The following is a 24,979-nucleotide window of genomic DNA, read 5'->3' as shown; positions in this document are numbered from 1 at the left end:
CCCAATCCCTCCCAGCATCAGGGTCTTTCCCAATGAGTCAACTCTTTGCATGAGGTGGCCAAAGTATTGGAGTGTCAGCTTTAGCATCAGTCCTTCCAATGAACACCCAGGACTGCTCTCCTTCAGGATGGACTGGTTGGACCTCCTTGCACTCCAAGGGACTCTCAAGAGTCTTCTCCAACACCACAGTTCAAAAGCATCAATTCCTCGGTGCTCAGCTTTCTTCACAGTCCATCTGTCACATCCATACATGACCACTAGAAAAAACATATCCTTGACTAGAGGGATCTTTGTTGGCAAAGTAATGTCTCTGCTTTTGAATATGCTATCTAGAGTGGTCATAACTTTCCTTCCAAGGAGTAAGCGTCTTTTAATTTCATGGCTGCAATCACCATCTGCAGTGATTTTGGAGCCCCAAAAAGAAAGTCTGATACTGTTTCCCCATCTATTTCCCATTAAGTGATGGGACCAGATGCCATGATTTTCGTTTTCTGAATGTTGAGCTTTAAGCCAACTTTTTCACTCTCCACTTTCACTTTCCTCAAGGGACTTTTTAGTTCCTCTTCACTTTCTGCCATAAGGGTGGTGTCATCTGCATATCTCAGGTTATTGATATTTCTCCCGGCAATCTTGATTCCAGCTTGTGCTTCTTCCAGCCCAGTGTTTCTCATGATGTACTCTACATATAAGTTAAATAAGCAGGGTGACAATATACAGCCTTGACGTACTCCTTTTCCTATTTGGAACCAGTCTGTTGTTCCATGTCCAGTTCTAACTGTTGCTTCCTGACCTGCATACAGGTTTCTCAAGAGGCAGGTCAGGTGTCGGGTATTCCCATCTCTTTCAGAATTTTCCACAGTTTATTGGGATCTACATAGTCAAAGTCTTTGGCATAGTCAATAAAGCAGAAATAGGTGTTTTTCTGGAACTCTCTTGCTATTTACCTGGGGCCAAACCATGGTGGAGGTAATGAAGATAATGGTGACTTCCTTCAAAAGATGCCATGCATGGACTGCTAAACTCAGTGTGCCAAACCTTGCAGCAGGCCACACACCTCCACTGGAGACTCCTGGAAACTCACAGGCAAGTCTGGGTCAGACTCTTGTGGGGTCATTGCTCCTTTCTCCTGGGTCCTGGTGCACAATGTTCTGTTTGTGCCCTCCAAGTACCTATTTCCCAGTCCTGTGTAAGTTCTGGCAGCTCTATGGTGGGGTTAATGGTGAACTCCTGCAAGAGGGTTTATGCCATACCCAAGTCTGCTGCACCCAGAGCCCCTGTCCCTGTGGCAGTCCACTGCTGACCCTTACCCCCACAGAAGATGCTCAAGCACAGTTCTGTCTCAGTCTCTGTGGGGTCCCTGGGTCCTGGTGCAAACAAGATTTGTTTGAGCCCTCTTAGCATCTCTGGCAGGAATGGGGTTTGATTCTAAACATAATTCGCCACATCTTGCTGGGGCTTCTCTCTTTTGCCCTTGGACTTGGGGTATCTCCTCACAGCTGCTCCAGCACCTATCGTCTTACTGGGGTTTCTCTGACTTGGACATGAGGTATCTCCTCACAGCCGCTGCTCCTGATCTGGGACGTGGGGTATCTCCTCACAGCTGCTCCAGCACCTATCATCTTACTGGGGTTTCTCTGACTTGGACATGGGGTATCTCCTCACAGCCGCTGCTCCTGATCTTGGACGTGGGGTATCTCCTCTCAGCTGCTCCAGCGCCGCGCAGCCGCCACTCGCCGCTCCAGCGCCGCACAGCCGCTGCTTGCCACTCCAGCACCTAAGGTGTCCATAAGTGCGTGGATTTATCTCTGGGCTTTCTATTTTGTTCCACTGATCTATATTTCTGTCTTTGTGTCAGTACTATACTGTCTTGATGACTGTAGCTTTGTAGTATAGTCTGAAGTCAGGCAGGTTGATTCCTCCAGTTCTATTCTTCTTTCTCAAGATTGCTTTGGCTGCTCAAGGTTTTCTGTGTTTCCATACAAGTTGTGAAATTATTTGTTCTAGTTTTGTGAAAAATACTGTTGGTAACTTGATAGGGATTGTATTGAATCTATAGATGGCTTTGGGTACTATACTCATTTTCACTATATTGATTCTTCAAATCCACAAACATGGTATATTTCTCCATATATTTGTATCATTTTTTTATTTCTTTTATAGTTTCTATATATAGGTCTTTTGTTTCTTTAGGTAAATTTATTCCTAAGTATTTTATTCTTTCTGTTGCAATGGTAAATGGGATTGTTTCCTTAATTTTTCTATTTTCTTAGTGTATAGAAATGCAAGGGATTTCTGTGTATTAATTTTATATCCTGCAACTTTAGTATATTCACTGATTAGCTCTAGTAATTTTCTGGTGGTGTCTTTAGGGTTTTCTAAGTAGACGATCATGTCATCTGCAGTGAGAGTTTTACTTCCTTTCCAATCTGGATTCCTTTTCTTTCTTTTTCTTCTCTGATTGCTGTAGCTAGGACTTCCAAAACTATGTTGAATTATAGTGGGGAGAGTGAGCACCCTTGTCTTGTTCCTGATTTTAGAAGAAATTCTTTCAATTTTTCACCATCGAGGATAAAGTTTTCTGTGGGTTTGTCGTTTATGGCTTTTATTCTGTTGAGGCATGTTCCTTCTATACCTGCTTTCTGGGAAGTTTTTATCATAAATGGGTATTGAATTTGGCAAAGGCTTTCTCTGCATCTATTGAGATAATCATTAGTTTTAATCTTTCAATTTGTTAATATGGTGTATCACATTGACTAATTTGCAAATATTGAATCCTTGCATCCCTGGAATAAAGCCCACTTTGTCATGATGTATGATCTTTTTAATATGTTGTTGGATTCTGTTTGCTAGAATTTTGTTGGGGATTTTTGCATCTATGTTCATCAGTGATATTGGGCCTTTATCTGTTTTTATGTGGGAGTGCTCCTGTTCAGCATGCATGTATTCAGTATTTTGGTGCATGGGCTATATTTGGTATGGATGCCTGCCATGTCTTTCCTCAGGGTGTCCCAGCCATTATCTTCTTGGGAGAGGAGGGTGTGTGTGTTTGGTGTTATGGTGACCAGAGCCTGCAGTCAATGTTGGGGCTTGTCAAAGTCAAAGTCCTTGTTCTTTGATAGTCACAGCTCTGTTGGGGGCAGGATTTGCTCCTCAGTTGTAGGAATAGAAGCCTCCAGATCCAGTTCTAGAATGCAGTGTGAGGTAGTCGGGATTAGACTACTCCTTGTAGGAAAGAAGCTGCTGCATATTCCTCTCCAGGACTTGTCCACTGTGCTTAGTGATGTAAACTGCCACCCAGTGTATGCACCCACGAAGTACACTATTGGAGGCACTGTCTTTGGCCCCACTTCCACGGTGGGAAAGCTGGTAATTGGCTCAGATTTTGGTGCTACTTCCATGTGTGTGCAGCCACGAAGTCTGCTGCTGCTCATATTTGACTCACCTCAGCAGTAGGACTGCCAGTAGTCAGCATGGATGTCCCTCAGTCATTGCCCCCACAAAGTTGCAGGCTTCAAAACCCGCCAAAGCTATGCCTTGCATCCACTTGCACTGGTAACTGGCTCAGATTTCAGCCGCTTCCACATGTGGGCAACCTGCTGGCACCTGCATGCTCCTAAATCTTGTAGCAGCAAAATCACTCCTGCTGTTAGCACACTGAGACCAAAGCTACTACTGGCGGGCCATGCCCCTCCCTTTACAAGCTCATTGACAATGGTGCTCCTATGGCAGACCTGGGTTCCATCTTGAACACACATCCCCAGATCATATTTCAGGCCTTTTAGGCTATCTCCACATAGCCAAACCAAGTCCTGTCCCTGGGTCTGTCTGTTGAAGCTCAAGTTGCAGCACTCACCACTGCACTCATCAGCAGGGCCATGATTTGGGCTCGGAAGTGTAGCAAGTTGGCAAGGACCATCTGTGCTGGTCTTTCTCTGCCCTGTCTGCCACAAGCCTGCTGGCACACTCTCTTCTGAGCTTCTGAAGCTCCCTATCTGTCCCAGCTGACTTTTCAGATGATGAAGGAGGTTCCCAGGATGAGGGAACCATTCCTTTTTCATAGTTCCCTCCAAGGGGCACAGGTCTCATCTCAATTATCATTTTTTTCTCTCATTTTATATGTTGATCTTTCTTGCAGTTGGGGTTGTATGAGATCTTCTGCCTGCATTCAGTAGGTATTCAGTGAGAATTACTCTAAATGTAGATGTATTTTTGAGGTATTTGTGGGAAGAGGTAAGCTCCATGTCCTTCTACTCTGCCATCTTGTTTTCTCTCAGATTTTTTGAGTTAATTTTCATACATGGTAGAAGGTAAGAGTCCAACATCATTTTTTTTTTTTTTTTGCATGTGCACACAGTTTTCTCACTACTAACTGATAAAAAGATTATTTTTTTCCCACTGAATAGCCTTGGCACCCTTGTCAAAAATCACTGACCACATTTGCAAGGTTTTTTCTCCTGGGATAGCTTTTCCATTCCATTTGTTTGTATGTCTTTCTGTATGCCAATACCACACCATTTTAACTACTGTATCTTTGTAGTAAGTTTTGAAGTCAAGATGCAAGTTCTTAAACTTTGTTCTTGTTTTTCAAGATTATTTGGTAATTTGGGGGTCTTTCAATAGTCCATGCAGATTTTGGGGTGAATTTTTCTATTTCTGCAAAGAAATCATTGGGATTTCTGATAGTGACTGCATTGAATCTGTAGATTCTGTTGGGTTGTACTGACATCTTAGCAATTCTTCCAAATCATGAACACAGCATGTCTTTTCATTTATTTAAATCTTTAATTTTTTTTCAGCAATATTCTATAGTTTTCAACAAAGTACACTGAAAATACTGGACCCCTGACTGCCCTAAGCCCATCTCCTTTGTTCCAGAGGTTCCATGCTGAGAAAGGTAAGCCCTCAAAAAAGGATAAGAACAAACCTCAAAGACTGGCCTTGGTCAAATGAAGCTTAAAGAGGACACACCCAAAGAGACCTATGCCAAAAGTCATGGGTGGAAGTGGGTTTGGCTATAAATGGGCACCAGAAGGAATCTTTGTATTGATGGAACTGTCCTGTATCTTGACTATAACAATGTCAGTATACTGTCTGTGAAATAGTACTATATTTTGTAAGATGGTTACTGTTGGTAGAAACTGAGTAAAGGGTAAATGAGATATTTTTGTACTATTTCTTACAACTGCATGCTAGTACTTAATTATCTCAATATTTTAATTAAAAATGTATATACAATCAAAGAAAAAAGTCACAAGGCAGGCTAAGTGAGGGTGATTTAGCAGAGGTCAGAGCTAACACAGGAAGATATCTAATAGCATATCTAATAGCATATGATACACGATCTGGCAGGATGTAGGCCCCATGTGAAAAAAAAAGAGCTAAACTAGATGATGGCTGAGCAGGTCTGGGAGACTGGTTATGAAAACGAGGGCTGAATAAATAAGCAAACATATTGGGGATAATAAGAGCCAGGTTTCTCACTCTTGGAGAAAAAAATTGTAAACATAAAAACAGGCAAAACTAGAATGATGGTATAGTGTTGGATTAGAATATGAAGTACCAATATGAATCCATGGTTTTCAATATGCATAGATAAAAACAAAAGTAACTACAAGTGTATACACATACATGCATATATACATACACTAACATAAGTTGCCAAAGATTATAGTATCATATTTGAGCACCAAACAAATGATAGTAAAGGATGATATTCCACTGAACAAAGTAGTAATCTACACTGAAATAACTAAACAAATAAAAGCTAAGGGAAAGTTCTTCCTCACAGCAGAATGCTAACTAAGAAATGCCAAAGGAAAGAAGGAATTAGAAAATCTCCATTCAGTTATCTGTGATAGTAGTAATTAAAAGCTGAAACTACTGAGTAAAAGCTGGATGAGGACCAGGATATATACAAGGTCTCAGTGGATCTCTCCATAAAATGTTGGGAAAAAGAATAATGTATAATAGGTAAATCTTTGGCAGATACAACTTTACTGATGTGATCAAACTTAACATTTCCAGTTTTATGACAAAATGGTATCTTGAATTGCTTGACAGGATGGAGAATACAAAAAGCACAGAATCACTTCTGTGATATTTCTGCCAAAAATTTCAATCTTATGATGAAACAGTAGACAAACTCAAACTGAGAAACACACTGCAAAATAACTAGCCTGTAATCTTCATAAAGGTCAAGAAAGGACTAATTATGGTCACTAAAAGAAGTTGAAAAAACATGACAAGTAACCTTTTGGTACTAAAAGATATTACAGACAGTTGATAAAATCTGAATGAGGGTCTCCGGTTGAAAAATACATAGAAAATTTTTTGTGCTTTTCTGTATGTTGGAAATGATTTCAAAATAAAAGAAATGACATTATAAGAAGAGGGACAATCTGACAACATGAGAATTCTGATGAAAGAATATAGCACCTTCTGTGAAATATCATGCCAATAAAAAAACCTGACTATAGACTCTACATCTTTCTATCAATTCAATTTATAGTAAATAGTATTAGGATATAATCAGCAAAATATAGTTTATGGCAAAATCTACAGAGTAAAAAATCTGATTTCCTCAATAAATAAAGTGTAAGGAAAAAGAGATTGTGGGAAATCCAAATTTAAAAGAGATGTAAGATATATCTCAATCATGTATGATGTATGAAATCACATATACTGCTGGATCTCAATTTAAAGATACATCTATGAGACAAGTAGAAATCTTAGCAATGTTTAGATATCTAAGAGACTATTGTTAACTTTTTTAGTTATTGCAATGATGATATACAGTTAATGAATCAAATGAAGTAATATGGAGGTAGGGGAAATGAGTGGAGGAAGATAGTGACCTGATAGGTTAAAGTTGGGTGATGATACCTACTTAGGGGATGGTACCTCCTTAGGGGATGGTACCTCCATGGCAGGTGGGTGGTACCCACCTGGAAATCTTTATTGTACTCTGTATACTTCTGGGAATATTTGAAATTTCCCCAAAATAAGTTTTCCCCTCCAAAAGTAGTAGAACCAAGATTGTTTAATTCCAAAGCTAATTCAATATTTACTGAATTTCTAATTTTCCTTTAAAAATCATTTAAGTATTTTATTTATATACCCCTTAGTTAGAATTTCTCATCACCTATTAGTCAACATTTAAAAAATATACTAGCCTTATCCCAATGTTAACTTAATAATGTATAACTGACTGTCTTCATAAATGAGATGCACTTTAGGAAAGTTACATATAAAGTTTTTAAAAGTTTTTCTAATTTTTCCTAATTAAAAATTAGGTACACTTACACAATAAGGAAGATTTTATTTAAAAAAAAAAATGCTTTTGGAAAGGTAAAAATCAGCTTAGTGAGTGGATGACAATAGGGGTTACAACCTTCCTGGGGACATTTGGAAATGTATATGATTTTTTGATAGTCATGTGACCTAGGGACAGTACTAGATGAGGGCAAAGATACTAAATGTCTTCAATGCTAAGGGCTCTCCTGTACAATCAAGAGTTGCTTTGCCTCAAAAGCCAAGAGAATCCCAAGTGAGAAACACCAACTAAGACATAACGTTCCAATTGAAGAAAGGGAAAAAGGCTAATCGAATTCTTACATTCATTAACTGTAAAGTACATAGGGGAAAACCCCTCTACCAGAGAAGCAACAAACTGACACCATTATGAAAGCATTTGTTTTAGATACCTCTTCTTTCTAAAATCAGGGAGATGAATATGTAGTTAAGTCTGGCACATAGAAGTTGTCCACAGATGGTAGTTATCAGAAGTATTAGTCCCTTTAGAGTCAGACACAGCACAGACAGATGGAGGATCTATAAAGATCTGGAATTTACTTTTAAAGCTTTTTATTTTATATTGGAGTATAGCCAATTAACAATGTTGTGACAGTTTCAGGTAGACAAGGTCAGAAGTGCAAAACATTGGTTTTCTTGATGAAAGACAGCTCTCTCTGGTGGAGTGGATAGATTCTAATAAGAAGCATAACCAACTTCACGAACCAATTATTCCCAGCAAGCATTTAACTCCAATACCTTTAGACCTTTATTTCTTAACTTCTTCTTATATTATCAAATCCATACTCAGAAGGGGAAAATCCTTCCAAGATCCCTAAACAGGAGCACTAAAATGAACTTGAGCAAAATCCAAAGTAGGCAGTAAGAAAATCATACAAGGGGTACTGCCAAGAAAAATTATTCAACATGTTTCTTGGTTAACTGCTAGTGGTAGTAGCAAGACCAGTGATGCCAAAGTGGCAGGAAATCGGGTTGTACTTCCAGCTCAGAGCTTTCAACAGTAGGAAAGAGAGAGGGTGAGTGTGGCAGTAAGAGTTTGAGTAACATCACCTTTCCTTTCCTGGGAAGCTTTGTAAGAATCAGAACTGTAAGGCCATGACAGAGAGAAAAAGACAGAGAAGAAGGGCTAGCATGCCTCTGAATGGGCTTTATAAGTGACACTGATGAGTAACAGAAGAATGAAATGAAAGATCGAACTGCAAGCAGGTGCTTGATGAGAGGAACAGCCAGATAATTTAAGAGGAAAATGAAGGAGACAAACATTGTTTTCAACATTGCTCCTTAAAAGACTAAGGAGAGAGTGGCCAAGATGGCAGAGTAGAAAGACCCTGAGCCTACCTCCTCTCATGAACACACCAAAATCATAACTATATGCAGAAAAAGCATGGATGAAAAAGACTGGAACCTACCAGAAATGATCTTCTACAACTAAAAACAGAGACAGAACCAAGAGATGGGTGGGATGGGTGGACTCAAAATATAATCAAATTGCATACCACAGGTGGATGATCCTGGAGGAGGACATGGCAACCCACTCCAGCATTCTTGCAGGGGAAATCCCATGGACAGAGGAGCCTGGAATGCTATGATCCATGGGGTTGCAAGGAGTTGGACATGACTGAAGCCAACTGAGCACAGGTGGATGACCCACCAACTGGAGAGTAACTATACTGCAGAGTGAGTAAGTGTTCTAAATCCTACATGGGGCTCCACAGCCCTGTATGATAACCCTCCAGAGCATTTGGTTTCGAACACCAGTGGGGCATTTCAGGAGCCCCAAAGAACTGTGGGAAAAGAGACTTTACTCTTAAGGGAAACACATAAAATCACACACACCAAGATCCAGGGCAAAACTAGTCATTTGACAAGAGCCTGAGCCAGATCCACCTGCTGGTCATGGTGAATCTCCTGCAGAGGTCAGGGCAGCTGTAGTTGACCCTCTTTGGCAGTCACACTTGGCAACATTCTTCCAGGTGAATACTACTGTTGGTAGCTGCCATATTGGCTGACTAGTGGTAAAACGGGCTTCATCCAACAGCCTGTACGGACTAGAGCTGGGCTACCTCAGGCCAAACAACTAACTGTGGAGGGACACAGAACACTCCTAAGCAGACAGGCTTTCCAAAGACTTCCTGAGCCCACAGCCACCTCTAAAATATGCCCCTGACATGGCCCTTCCCACCATTGGGCCAGGACCCAGCTTCACCCACCAGTAGGCAGGCACCAGGCCTTCCCCCCAGGAAGCCTGCACTAGTCTCTAGAATAGCTTCACTTACCACAAGGAGCAGACACCAGATCAAAGGAAACAATAATCCTGCAGCTTGCAGATCCAGGACACTCACAGAAGGCCAGATCGTACCTTGGGAGCAGCTGGGCTCTGGCTGTGTCCACTACCAGGCCAACACAAGCTTCAGGACATCTCAGACTCCATAACCAAGTCCAGGAACCAACCCGCCCACCCCTACCACCAACTACCTGAAGCAAGTTCTGGGATCCCTGGTCCTATAATCGGACTCCAGGAACTGGCTCTGCCTACCAGTAGACCAGCACTAACCACAGGATCTGGCTTTAACAACCAGTGGCCAAGCAACAGCCCTGGAGTCTTCGGGACCTGGTTTCTGCCACCAGTGAGCCAGCACTAGCCATGAGGCTCCCTAGGGTTCTGTAGCCAGCTGCCTTGTGACCAGACCTTGTGCTGTCTTGCTAAACAGCAACCAGCAGCATTTGGACAATGCGGGGTCTGAAAGCCAAATGGGCTAGGGGCCAATAAAGCCTACAAGACTGTACATATAGCCCCCATAACAGAAGAACCCACACACCCATCTCAGGGAGAAACCCTAGAGCATCTAGCTTAGATGACAAGAGACAAATGTACTGCTGAGACACATAGGACATCTCCCACAGGCCACTTCTCACAGGTCAAGAAACATAACTAACTTACCACATACATGAAAATACAAATAACAACTTACACAAAGTGAGATGGCAAAGGAAAATGTTCCAGATGAAGGAACAAGATAAAACTCCAGAAGAAAAACTAAGTAAAGTGGAGACAGTCAATCTACTCAAGAAATAGTTCAGAGGAGCAATCCTAAAGATGATGGAAGAACTTGGGAGAAGAATGTATGCACAGAGTGATAAGTCAGAAGTTTTTAAACAAAGTCTTAAAAAATATAAAGAGTGACCAAACACAGTTAAAGAATGTAGTAGTTGAAATGTACACTAAAAGAATTTAATAGCAGACTAAATGATACAGAGGAATGGATCAGCAAGCTAGAAGACAAATGGTGGAAATCACTGGCTCTGAACAGAAAAAAGAATAAAAAGAAAAGACGGCAATTAAAGAGATCTCTGAGACAACATCAAGTGCAATGATATTTGCATTATAGAGGTCCCAGAAGAAGACAGAGAGAGAAAAGGCCTGAGACGATACCTGAAGATATAATAGCTGAAAACTTTCCTAACCTGGGAAAGGAAAACATTCACTCAAGTCTAAGAAGTGCAGAGTCCCACCAGGATTATTCCAGAGGAAAACACCAAGCAAGACATCTTGCAATCAAAATGACACAAGTTAAAGAGAGAATATTAAAAGTAGCAAGGAAAAAGCAACAAGTTATATACAAAGGAACTCTCATAAGTTTATCAGCTGATTTTTTAGCAGAAATTCTGCAGGCCAAAAAGGAGTGGCAGGAAGTACTTAATGTGATGAAAGGGAAAAACCTACAACCAAGAATGCTCAGCAAGGCTCTTGTTCAGATTTGATGTAGAAATCAAGAGTTTTACAGACAAGCAAAAGCTAAAAGCTAACTTTTAATTTAAAAGTTAAATGTAAACTGACTGAATGCTCCAAGCAAAAGACACAGAGTCCCTGAGTGGAAACAAAAACAAGTTCCATAAATATGATGCCTACAAGAGACTCACTTGAGATCTAGAGACACGTACAGACTAAAATGGGACAGGAAAAGTTATTTCAGGAAAATGGAAATCAAAAGAAAGCTGGAGTAGCAATACTTACACTGTTACAACAAAGCACACAATGATCCAGGGAACAAACGAAGAAGAAGATTTACAAATTGTAAATATATGTACTCAACATAGGAGCACCTAAATACATAAAGCAAATATGAATATACATAAAGGAAGAAATTTACAGTATCACAGAAATACTAAGGGACTTTAAATCCCCACATCAATGGTAACAACACTTACATAAGGGTATAAGATTAGATATCAATTACAAGGAAAAAAAAGGTGTAAAAAACACAAACAAATAGAGGCTAAACAAAACACTTCTAAATAATCAAGCACTCACTCAGCAAGCGAAACTACAAAAATGATGAAAAGACAACATGTAGAATGGGAAAATAACTGCAAATGAAGCAACTGATAAAGGATTAATTTCTAAGACATATAAGCAGCTCATGACAGCTCAATATCAGAAAAATAAACAACCTAAACAAAAAATGGGCAAAAGACCTAAACAGGTATTTCTCCAAAGAAGACATACAGATGGCCTATAAACACATGCTGCTGCTGCTGCTAAGTCACTTCAGTCGTGTCCGACTCTGTGCGACCCCATAGACAGCAGCCCAGCAGGCTTCCCCGTCCCTGGGATTCTCCAGGCAAGAACACTGGAGTGGGTTGCCATTTCCTCCTCCAATGCATGAAAGTGAAAAGTGAAAGTGAAGTTGCTCAGTTGTGTCCGACTCTTCACAACCCCATGGACTGCAGCCTACCAGGCTCCTCCGTCCATGGGATTTTCTAGGTAAAAGTATTGGAGTGGGGTGCCGTTGCCTTCTCCGATAAACACATGAAAGATGCTCAAAATGGCTTATTATTAGAGAAATGTAAAGCAAAACTACAGTGAGGTATCTTCTAATACCAGTCAGAATCACTTCAGTTCAGTCGCTCAGTCACGTCCGACTCTTTGCGACCCCATGGACTGCTGCACACCAGGCCTCCCTGTCCATCACCAACTCCCAGAGCTTACTCAAACTCATGTCCAATGAGTCAGTGACGCCATCCAACCATCTCATTCTCTGTCGTCCCCTTCTCCTCCTGCCCTCAATCTTTCCCAGCATCAGGGTCTTTTCAAATGAGTCAGTTCTTCACATCAGGTGGCCAAAGTATTGGAGTTTCAGCTTCAACATCAGTCCTTCCAATGAATATTCAGGACTGATTTCTGTTAGGATGGACTGGTTGGATCTCCTTGCAGTCCAAGGGACTCTCAAGAGTCTTCTCCAACACCACAGTTCAAAAGCATCAATTCTTTGTTGCTCAGCTTTCTTTAAAGCCAACTCTCACATCCACACATGACTACTGGAAAAACCATAGCCTTGATTAGATGGACCTTGTTTGGCAAAGTAATGTCTCTACTTTTTAATATGTTGTCTAGGTTGCTTATAACTTTTCTTCCAAGGAGCAAGCATCTTTTAATTTCAGGGCTGCAATCACCATCTGCAGTAATTTTGAAGCCCAAAAAAATAAAGTCTCTCACGGTTTCCATTGTGTCCCCATCTATTTACCATGAAGTGATGGGGCTGGATGCCATCATCTTAGTTTTCTGAATGTTGAGCTATAAGCCAACTTTTTCACTCTCCTCTTTCACTTTCATCAAGAGGCTTTTTAGTTCTTCTTCACTTTCTGCCATAAGGGTGGTGTCATCTGCATATCTGAGGTTATTGATAGTTCTCCCGGCAATCTTGATTCCAGATTGTGCTTCATCCAGCCCAGCATTTCTCATGATATACTCTACATATAAGTTAAATAAGCAGGGTGACAATATACAGCCTTGACGTACTCCTTTCCCTATTTGGAACTGGGCTGTTGTGCCATGTCCAGTCCTAACTGTTGCTTCCTGGCCTACATATAGGTTTCTCAAGAGGCAGGTCAGGTGGTCTGGTATTCCCATCTCTTTCAGGATTTTCCAGAGTTTGTTGTGATCCACACAGTCAAAGGCTTTGGCATAGTCAATAAAGCAGAAATAGATGTTTTTCTGGAACTCTCTTGCTTCTTTGATGATCCAACGGATGTTGGAAATTTGATCTCTGGTTCCTCTGCCTTTTCTAAATCCAGCTTGAACATATGGAAGTTTGCAGTTCACACATTGTTGAAACCTGGCTTAGAGAATTTTGAACATTACTTTACTAGCATGTGAGATGAGTGCAACTGTGTGGTAGTTTGAGCATTCTTTGGCATTGTCCGTCTTAGGGATTGGAATGAAAACTGACATTTTCCAGTTCTGTGGCCACTGCTGAGTTTTCCAAATTTGCTGGCATATTGAATGCAGTACTTTCACAGAATCTTCTTTTAGGATTTGAAATACTTCAACTGGAATTCAATTACCTCCACTAGCTTTGTTTGTAGTGATGCTTCCTAAGGCCCATTTGACTTCACATTCCAGCATGTCTGGCTCTAGGTGAATGATCACACTATCATGATTATCTGGGTCAGGAAGACCTTTTTTGTATACTTTCTCTGTGTATTCCTGCCACCTCTTCTTCATATCTTCTGCTTCTGTTAGGTCCATACCATTTCTGTCCTTTATTGAGCCCATCTTTGCATGAAATGTTCCCTTGGTATCTCTAATTTCTTGAAGAGATCTCTAGTCTTTCCCATTCTATTGCTTTCCTCTATTTCTTTGCATTGATCACTGAAGAAATCTTTCTATCTCTCCTTGCTATTCTTTGGAACTCTGCGTTCAGTTCAGTTCAGTTCAGTTGCTCAGTTGTGTCTGACTCTTTGCAACCCCATGAAGTGCAGCACACCAGGCCTCCCTGTCCATCACCAACTCCCAGAGGCCACCCAAACCCATGTCCATTGAGTCGGTGACACCATCCAACCATCTCATCCTCTGTCATCCCCTTCTCCTCCTGCCCTCAATCTTTCCCAGCATCAGGGTCTTTTCAAATGAGTCAGCTCATGACATCAGGTGGCCAAAGTATTGGAGTTTCAGCTTCAACATCAGTCCTTCCAATGGACACCCAGGACTGATCTCCTTTAGGATAGACTGGTTGGATCTCCTTGCAGTCCAAGGGACTCTCAAAAGTCTTCTCCAACACCACAGTTCAAAGCATCAATTCTTCAGCACTCAGCTTTCTTTATAGTCCAACTCTCACATCCATACATGACCACTGTAAAAACACAGCCTTGACTACATAGACCTTTCTTGACAAAGTAATGCAAATGGGTATATCTTTCCTTTTCTCCTTTGCCTTTTGCTTCTCTTCTTTTCTCAGCTATTTATAATGCCTCCTCAGACAACCACTGCCCATTTCTTTTTCCTGGGGATGGTCTTGATCACTGCCTCCTGTACAATGTCACGAACCTCCGTCGATAGTTCTTCAGGCACTCTGCCTAACAGATCTAATCCCCTGAATCTATTTGTCACTTCCACTGGATAATCGTAAGGAATTTGATTTAGGTCATATGTGAATGGTCTAGTGGTTTTACCTTCTTTCTTCAATTTAGGTCTGAATCTGGCAATAAGAAGTTCAAGATCTGAGCCACACTCAGCTCCAGGTCTTGTTTTTGCTGACTGTATAGAGCTTCTGAAACTTTGGCTGAAAATAATAGAATCAATCTGATTTCAGTATTGTCCATCTGGTGATGTCCATGTGTAGTCTTCTCTTGCGTTGTTGGAAGAGGGTGTTTGCTATGACCAGTGCATTCTCTTGGCAAAAACCAATCAGAATGGTCATTATCAAAAAGTCTACAAACCTTAAATGTTAGAGAGGATATGCAGAAAAGGGAACCCTCCTGCAAAGCTGGTGGAAAAGTAAACTGATACAGCCATTATGGAGATTTCTTAAGAAGCTAGGAATAAATCTACCATATAACGCAGCACTCCCACTACTGGGGATATACCCTGATAAAACCACAATTCAAAAAGACACACATAACCCAGTGTTCATTGCAACACTACTTACAATAGCCAGGACACAGAAGGAACCTAGATGTCCATCAACAGATGAATGGATAAAGAAGATGTACATATATACAATGGATTATTAAGCCATAAAAATAAATGAGCTTCCCTGGCAGCTCAGCTGGTAAAGAATCTGCCTGCAATGTATGAGACCTGGGTTCAATCCCTGGGTTGGGAAGATCCCCTGGAGTTGGGAACGGCTACCCACTCCAGTATTCTGGCCTGGAGAATTCCATGGACTATATATATAGTCCATAGGGTCATGAATTTGAGTTAGTGGTAGTGAGGTAGATGAACTTAGAGCTTGTTATACAGAGTGAAGTAAGTCAGTACATATCATATAGTAAATGTATATATACAGAATTTAGAAAAATGATACTGATGAACCTATCTGCATGGGAGTAATGGAGACACAGATGTAGAGAATGGACTTGTGGAGATAGTGGGGAAGAAGAGGGTGGGACGAATGGAGACAGTAGCATTGACATATATACAGTATCATGGGTAAAACACATAGCTGGTGGAAGTTGCTATAGAACACAGAGAGCCCAGCCCAGTGCTCTGGATGACCTGGTAGGGTGGGATGGGGGAGGGGAGGGAGGCTCAAGAGGGAGGTGATATATGTATGCTGCTGCTGCTGCTGCTGCTAAGTCGCATCAGTCGTGTCCGACTCTATGCGACCCCATAGACGGCAGCCCACCAGGCTCCCCCGTCCCTGGGATTCTCCAGGCAAGAACACTGGAGTGGGTTGCCATTTCCTTCTCCAATGCATGAAAGGGAAAAATGAAAGTGAAGTCGCTCAGTCGTGTCCGACTCTTCGAGACCCCATGGTCTGCAGCCTACCAGGCTCCTCCATCCATGGGATTTTCCAGGCAAGAGTACTGGAGTGGGGTGCCACTGCCTTCTCCAATTTATGTATAATTATGGCTTATTCAAGTTGTTGTATGGCAGAAACCAACACAAGATTATAAAGCAATTTTCCTCCAATTAAAAAATAAATTTAAGAAAAAATAAAATAAAGTATAAATTAATAAGAAAAAAAAAGAACTATTACCTTTCATGTTTGCAGCATATCCACTGTTATTCGCCAATGTAGAATATGGTTGTTCATTTTGAGGCAAGGCTCCTGCAGCCATGGTAGTCTGTTGGAGAGAAAAGATTACTTTTTGAAGTTTTGCCTATGGAATATTTATTTGCTAATCACCTAAAATGTGCTAGTCTTCTACTGTCTAATACAGCAGTCATTAGCTAAGTGGTTACTGAGCATTTAAACTGTGGCTAGTATAGATCTGAGATATGCTATAGATATAAACTATAAGATTTTGGAGAATGGCACAAAAAATGTAAAACATTTAATTTTTTATACTGATTTTACATTTAAATATTTTAAAATATATTAGGTTAAATAAATTATTAAAATTATTTTTCTGATTCTTTTTGTTGTTACTGGAGAATCCAAATTTGAATATGTAGCTCATATAATATTCTACTGGACAGTGTTGTGCTAGACTGTAAGGAAATGATAGAAAAAAATAAGACCTACTCTTCCTGTACATTTATAGACTGTTGGGAAGATAAGATGTAGACACAAATAATGCTAACGTGCTAAGTGTCACAAGGCAGTCTGGGACAAGCAAGAGGGCTGCCCAATTTGAGGGCAGGTGTAATGCTTAAAAAAGGAATTTGTACTTGAACTAGGCTCAAGGGGTAACATTTATTGTGGACAGGATGGTACACTACGCAATTAAACAGAATCCCTCCTTCTTTACTAATTCAATTCAGTGAGAGTTACTGAATTTATGACTTTACAGTTAACAGTATTCATCTATCTCATGGTAAATTATATGGCTAAGTAACCATTGTGTTGCTATGGTTTCCACTGAGGAAAGTTAAGTAAATCTTTTAACGTGTCAAAAAGCAAAAATCATCACTTTTCTGAAGCCCCTATTATGTGTCAGATTGTGAAATAAACAAAACACATATTGATTTCTGCTCCCTGGTTCCTGACACAGAGCAACTAGACACCTGTAAATTCCTAAGTGATAAGGACTTTAGGAGACTCTTTGTTCTAGTTCTAATGGGGTAACTCTTAACTCTAGGTGGGCTACTGGATGGCTCCTGGATGGGGGCTGGTCACCAGAAAGCCATGATTAGAAACTTGGAATTTTCTAGAAGGGGAGAGTTAATGGCGATACAGCAGAAAGTCACATACAGTACTAAATTTTTTTTCCTAAATAACGATCTTAATATTTTTCTTTGAAAAGCCATGTTTATTGTTTGAGCATCAATGACTAGGGGATCAAAGACTAATTTTTATGTGATTGTTAATTTTTAAAAAATGCTTTAAAAATCTGTTGAAAATTTTGGCACCAGTAAACTAAGTGGTAATTAACACACACACACACAGAAGTCACTCAGTCGTGTCCAACTCTTTGCGACCCCATGGATTATAGCCCACCAGGCTCCTCAGTCCATGGGATTTTCCAGGCATGAATACTGGAGTGGGTTACCGTTTCCTTCTCCAGGGGATCTTCCTGACCCAGGGATTGAACCCGGGTCTCCCGCATTGTAGGCAGACGCTTTACCGTCTGAGCCACCAGGGAAGCCCCAGGTGGTAATTAAATACAGTCTTAATATTTTCCTTGGAGCATTTATTTTTGTGGAAAAAAAAAAAAAAAAACACTTCACAAATTTCAGTGACCCTCTGACAATTTCAAATTCACTAAAATTTTATTTCTAAAATCAAGTTTTATATGTTCAATAGGTATAAAATTTTCAAGTCCTACTTGATGAAACGGTCTCCCTTCAAAAGAAATACAGAAATTAAAATCATAGATGTACTCTACCATGAAAGATAAAAGAAATTCCTGCAATATTCATATCACAAATCTGGTATCATACTAATATGAAATTTATAATGTACATAATATTTCAAACAAATATTAGACAAAGACAAGAAGTCAATGGACTAATGGAACAAGTTGTTCCAGGAAACTCATTAGCAAAAATTTAATTTAAAAGAATACCCACTAAGATCAGATTTACAATATTTTTACCATATTACTTTTCAAAATTCTGGACCTTTAAAACATATTTTGACCCCCAAAAAACAATTATCACCATTTTAGAACCATGGGATTTTTAGAGCAGTCAGAATTGTTGTTCGGTAGATGAGGAGTTATGAAGCATGTCCCAGGTGATCCAGCATGTGGTGACAAGACAGACCTCCCTGTCACTTTTTCTGTTAAGTCTTTCCTGAAGCCACCCTAAGCTCTTCAGCTGTGATGTAATAAAATGTGACTACTGGACTGGCTCCCCTGCACACCATGGGGTCTCAAAAGGAGAAGCCATGACTTGCTCTTCTCTGATGTAAGGGACACATTCACTGCATACATATCTCTTGAGGTGAAATGGCATATTAGACGACTTTCATGGATCTAACACCTAAAACCCATTGAAAACATCACTTTAGGAACTTCCCTGGTAGTCCAGTGGTTAAGACTCCACACTTTCAATGTAGGGGAAGGGGTTTGATCCCTGGTCTGGAAATTAAGATCCCATGTCGCTAAGAGTTGGATACGACTGAGCGACTTCACTTTCATGCATTGGAGAAGGAAATGGCAACCCACTCCAGTGTTCTTGCCTGGAGAATCCCAGGGACGGGGGAGCCTGGTGGGCTGCCATCTATGGGGTCGCACAGAGTCGGACACGACTGAAGTGACTTAGCAGCAGCATGCTGCACAGAGTGGCCAAAGAAACAACCCCCAAAATGGCTTTAAATAGTGTTGAATTAATCTTATCCCTTTGGGTAGTAAAAAGTACAAATAAGATCGTGGACTATATTAAAACTTTCTTCTCAACTTGGCCCTCAGAAACTCAAATTTGTGAGGAACCTCAGAAGTCCTCTATTAGAATCCTAACCCATATGAGCATTCTCTCCACAATGTCTTTGAAAATTAACAGTGACATCATCACATAATTCTAGTAGAAAACTCTTTTTATGTGGCTACTCTGTAAATATCTGCTCTGAGACCACACAGAATAATAAACCCTTTGTTCCACATATCTAAAGCTGGCTAGCGATCATGTACTCTCGCATTACATCTTCCCAGACTATCCACCCGCAGATCTTCTCCTCCACATTTTTCATATGTAATGGTTCTAGACCTCATAGACATGGATGCCCTTTCTATTTAAATTCTATAGTTATTCATATCCTAGTACCCAGAGCTGAGATCTAACCCTCAGATGGGCTGTAATCATCAAAAATTAAAACAAAAACCATCAGCTCCCCTGTCTGCACAGTGTATGTGGTTTACTATCACATTAGTGTTTTCAGAAGTCCCAAGACACATCAAGACACTTTTTTAAAAAAAGGCTAAAAATGATTTGCAATACATTTTGAGGTTAAAAAGTGGACCTTCAAACACAGATAATTAAGCATATATAAAAGTTTACAAAGAAATAAATGGTACAGAATGAAAAGTCTCCATTCTTATCTCCCATCCCAACTTTTACTCCCCAGAGGTAAAAAATGTAAACACTGGGTTTAGTTCTTCCAGGGGAAATGACTACATGTATACTTCTGGTTATTATTTTATCATCTTTAAAATGATTCACCAAAACAAGAAAACTGGCTCATTTACTCTACCTACCTCCCACCATGCCAAATCTTTCTCCACCAAACATACCAAAACATTTTTAATTCTTCTGATTATCTTTGTAATTTTAAGTAACATCGTTTAACCATATTTTATTCTATCAGCTTTAAACAGTATCTTGATTCTTACCTTGTAAAATAAGAAAAGTAATTTTATCTGTACTATTCCATTTCACCTTTCCTCTCCACTTCCAAGTTCTGCTATTTCATTTCCTTTTAAAAAAAACAATTTTTAATTTTAAGCTTTAGCTAGTTAAGATCTAGCTAAAGCTTAAAAGCTTAAAAATTAAAAGTAATTGAAAAAATGATATAGGTAGAAGAACTTGGAAGTGGAGGGGATCTATATCATTTTTTAAATGATTTTTAATTTTTATACTTTAGCTATATCTGCAATTGGGCATTCCTGGGGGGTCAGCAGTAAAGAATTCACCTGCCAATGCAGGAGATGCAGCTTTGATTCCTGAGTCAGGAAGAACCCCTGGAGAAGGAAATGACAACTCATTCCAGTATTCTTGCATGTAAAATTCCATGGTCAGAGGAGCCTAGCGGGCTACAGTCCATGGGATTGCAAAAGAGTCAGACATGATTTAGCAATTGAACAACAAAAAATACCTGTAATCAAGTTTTCCATGCCTTGTCTTCCATGCCTTGTCTATAGGCTTATTCTAATATGCAAGACAAAATACAAAATAATTATTTTGTGTGTTAGATATTATATACATGTATTGTGTGTGCATGCATTCATGGTAAGTCACTTTAGTTGCAAGTCTTTGCAACCCTATTCTCCAGACAAGAACACTGGAGTGGCTTGCCATTTCATTCTCCAGAGGCTTGATCCCACCCAGGGATTGAACCTGCATCTCTTATGTCTCCTGTATGGGCAGGCGGGTTCTTTACCACTAGCGCCACCTAGGAAGCCCATTTGTATCTGTAGGGCTATCAAAAGTATTCAGTGCAGATTCCCTTTCATTCTTCGTGCAGTTGTTGATCACGTGCCTTCATCTAAACTCTAGTAGCTCAAGTACTAGTAGCTCTAGTACTGTTTAAACTCAGTTCCACTGGTTTACAAATTAAACAGCTTTCCTGTTTGCTTGAACAACCAGTCATACTTTTATCCTGTTTTACTTAATCCTTCTTTCTCCACAAGGAAATCCTCATTACTTATTCAATAGGTCTCAATTACTCACTTTTTCCTGCCTCATTAGACTAGTTATCTGAAATTAGTATGGCAGCTCCACAACTGCCTTCATTTTAGGCTAATTTAGCCCATTGCTTAAGGCCACAACTTTGTAAGGCTTCCACCTGATGCTCTGGGTATCATGAGGCTTTTCTTCTCTGACTGGTGGGAACATGAACTATTTCCAGCCCCATGAATGCCCTGGAACTGTTCTGTCTACTTCTTCCTGTATCTCTCCCTAGTCTTGGGTAGTCTGTGCAGATCAGTACTCAGCCAAATACTCTAGGCCAGCAAAAACTTGAGGGTCCTCCACATGTTTCTATAGCCTCTCTTCATGCTACTCCCTTCTCTCCAACATACTACACTGCAACTTCTAGCCATCCTGGCTCTCTACACATCTCCAAGAAGACTCTGTTTAGGTACTCCCCATACTGCAGCATGCAAACTGCTTCCAGGGAGGCAGCTGGTGCAACCTGAAGCTCACCATGTTTGCTTGTCCTCTCTCAAAGATCATGATTCCAAGCTGCCTGTTTTTCAATGTCCAAAACCATTTTTACATATTTTGTCTAGTTTTATAGTTATTTCAGGCAGGATGGTGATTCTGGTCTCTTGTTATTTCATCTTGGTTGGAAGCAGAAATCCCCCTTGGCTCTCTTCAAATAACTCAAATCCAGGAGAACTCTGCAAAAGTGCTCATTTGTGCACTGACCCTCCATCAGTTCAGTTCAGTTCAGTTCAGTTGCTCAGTCATGTCCAACTCTTTGCGACCCCATGAATCGCAGCACACCAGGCCTCCCTGTCCATCACCAACTCCCGGAGTTTACCCAAACTCATGTCCATCAAGTCAGTGATGCCATCCAGCCATCTCATCCTCTGTCATCCCCTTCTCCTCCTGTCCCCAATCCCTCTCAGCAGCAGGGTCTTTTCCAATGAGTCAACTCTTCACATAAGGTGGCCAAAGTATTGGAGTTTCAGCCTCAGCATCAGTCCTTCCAATGAATACCCAGGAATGGTCTCCTTTAGGATGGACTGGTTGGATCTCCTTGCAGTCCAAGGGACTCTCAAGAGTCTTCTCCAACACCACAGTTCAAAAGCATCAATTCTTCGGCGCTCAGCTTTCTTCACAGTCCAACTCTCACATCCATCCATACATGACTACTGGAAAAACCATAGCCTTGACTAGACGGACCTTTGTTGACAAAGTAATGTCTCTGCTTTTGAATATGCTATCTAGGTTGGTCATAACTTTGCTTCCAAGGAGTAAGCATCTTTTAATTTCATGGCTGTAATCACCACCTGCAGTTATTTTGGAGCCCCCAAAAATAAAGTCTGACACTGTTTCCCCATCTATTTCCCATGAAGTGATGGGACCAGATGCCATGATCTTCGTTTTCTGAATGTTGAGCTTTAAGCCAACTTTTTCACTCTCTTCTTTCATCAAGAGGCTTTTGAGTTCCTCTTCACTTTCTGCCATAAGGGTGGTGTCATCTGCATATCTGAGGTTATTGATATTTCTCTGGGCAATCTTGATTCCAGCTTGTGCTTCTTCCAGCCCAGCGTTTCTCATGATGTACACTGCATATAAGTTAAATAAGCAAGGTGACAATATACAGCCTTGACGTACTCCTTTTCCCATTTGGAACCAGCCTGTTGTTCATGTCCAGTTCTAACTGCTGCTTCCTGACTTGCATATAGGTTTCTCAAGAGGCAGGTCAGGTGGTCTGGTATTCCCATCACTACTTTCTCTTCCATCTTCCAGATACATAGTGATCTGCCAAAATTTATACATGTATTTTTGGGAGAGAATTTGCAGGGATTGTATTAATAAGTGCCTGAGATATTAGAAGTATGGTATATTCTTCCTAGACTCTCAAAGCACTAGCACTCCAACGTGCATCAGAATCACCTTGAGTGCTTATGGAAAATGCAGATTCTTTGGCCCATCCTCAAAATGATTTATTAAATTTGGTCTAACAATTTCTATCATCAACTTACACTCCAGCTCATTCTGGTAAGAGGCTTTCTGCCACACTTAAAGAAATTCAATCAAAATGATTAGATTCTATACAGCAATTATGATAAAAGCTTCTGTGGCTAAAAAATTTAAGTTTGTATGGGGAAAACAGATGCAAGCCTAAGTCTATGAGTGAACCTATGTAACCTATATATTTTTATGTTTATGAATAATAACACATACACTTACTTAATGCCAAGCCCTGTTCCAAATGCTTTATATATCTCAACTCATAATATCCATGACAATATTATTAGATGAGTATCACCATTATTTCCATTTTAAAAAATTATTTTTTAGAGCAGTTTTAGATACATAGCAAAACTGAGTAGAAGGTACAGAGATTTTCCCCTAAACCCCTGCCCTATTTCCCACATGCCCAGCCTCTCATTATCAACACCCTCCCACCAAAGTGGTACATGTGTTATAATAGAAGAACCTACACTGATACGTCATAATCACCCAGAGTCAATAGTTTACCTTAGGATTCATTCTTGGCATTGGACACTCTTTGGAACTGGACAGATGTATGACATGCATAGGTTTCCCAGGTGGTGCTAGTGGTAAAGAACCCACCTGCCAATGCAAGAGACACCAGGAACCTGGATTTGATCCCTAGGCTGGACAGAGCCCCTGGAGTAGGAAAAGGCAACCATTCCAGTATTCTTGCCTGGAGAATTCCATGGACAGAGGACTGTGTGGGCTACAGTCTATGGGGTTGCAAAGAATCATGATATGTATCCATTATAGTATCATACACAGTACTGTGTCTGCCCTAAAAATCCTCTATGCTCCACTTAGTTACGCTCTACACCCCATCCCAGTAATAATTAATCTGTTCACTGTCTCCATACTTTGGCTTTTCCAGAATGCAATATAGTTGAAATCATACATTATGTAGCCTTTTCAGATTGGCTTTCACTTACTAATATACAATTAACATCTTCCATGTCTTCATGGCTTGAAAGTGCATTTCTTTTTAGTACTGAATAATATTCCATTCTCTATATGTACCATAGTTTATTCACTCACCTACTGAAGAACAACTTGGTTGTTTCTGAGTTTTGGTACTTATGAATATAGTGGCTATAAACATCTGTGTACAGGTTTTTGTGCAGACAAAGGTTTTTCAGCTCCTTTGGGTAAACATCAAGGAGCATGACTGCTGGATTATACGGCAAGAACATGTTTAGTCTGTACATTATTTCTATTTTACAGATAGGAAACTAAGGCAAAGTCAAGTCAAACAATTTGTCTGAAGTCATAGCTATTATCTGAACTGGGATTTGAGCTGGGATTTGAATTTACATAGTTCAGCTCCAGAGTTTGTGCTCTTAACCACTATACATACAGCTTTTCAACAATAAAGACAGACCTTAGTCTGCTACACTATGCATTGGAACTTAACTACACTGGATTCTGCACCATTTATAATTGCTTCCCTTTCAAGAAACTCTTCAGAGCTCCTTTCCACAGTAGTATTTTCAAATTTGTCTTGCTCTGTGCAGACAGTCTGTCAATTCTTCCTTCCAAATCTTCATTCACTGCTATACCAAAGACAAGTATCAACAACACAGCCCTTTTACATATTTTATGTTCCCCCCTTCCAACAGAAACAGAAAAGAGCTAAACATAATGTTACAAAATCTAAACATATTTTCAATAGAGTTGTTGGCACTTACTGGCTTTGTGATCTTAAGCACACTTACTAACAGCTCTGAGACTATCTGCTCTCTAGAAGTTATAAAGATTACCTGAGAGCCAGTACACAGATCTAATTCCATACCTGATTGATAATACAGTCTGTTTTCAACACAGAAGCCAGAATGATCTTAACTTCAGATGGATCGTGTCACCGTCCTCTTCAAAACCCTTCTAGTCACCCTATTC

General features: G+C 40.3%; 1 protein-coding gene across 6 annotated transcripts in view; it reads right to left on the bottom strand.

The window, feature by feature from the left end:
• Positions 1 to 24,979, bottom strand: part of PTPDC1 (protein tyrosine phosphatase domain containing 1) — a 74,299-nt gene that overhangs the window by 31,200 nt on the left and 18,120 nt on the right. For 5 of the 6 annotated variants that reach the window (XM_070795158.1, XM_070795154.1, XM_070795152.1 and 2 more), the window contains one exon: positions 16,293 to 16,380. In XM_070795158.1, coding sequence (XP_070651259.1) covers positions 16,293 to 16,374 — 82 coding nt within the window. In that variant the 5' untranslated portion in view covers positions 16,375 to 16,380. Of the gene's footprint in view, positions 1 to 16,292; positions 16,381 to 20,510; positions 20,564 to 24,979 lie in introns of all 6 variants that reach the window. The other variant, XM_070795157.1, reaches the window with a different exon arrangement.

This window comes from Bos indicus, chromosome 8, assembly GCF_029378745.1.
Source record: "Bos indicus isolate NIAB-ARS_2022 breed Sahiwal x Tharparkar chromosome 8, NIAB-ARS_B.indTharparkar_mat_pri_1.0, whole genome shotgun sequence".
Classification (NCBI taxonomy): Eukaryota; Metazoa; Chordata; class Mammalia; order Artiodactyla; family Bovidae; genus Bos; species Bos indicus.
This window is presented reverse-complemented; position numbering and strand designations above follow the sequence as displayed.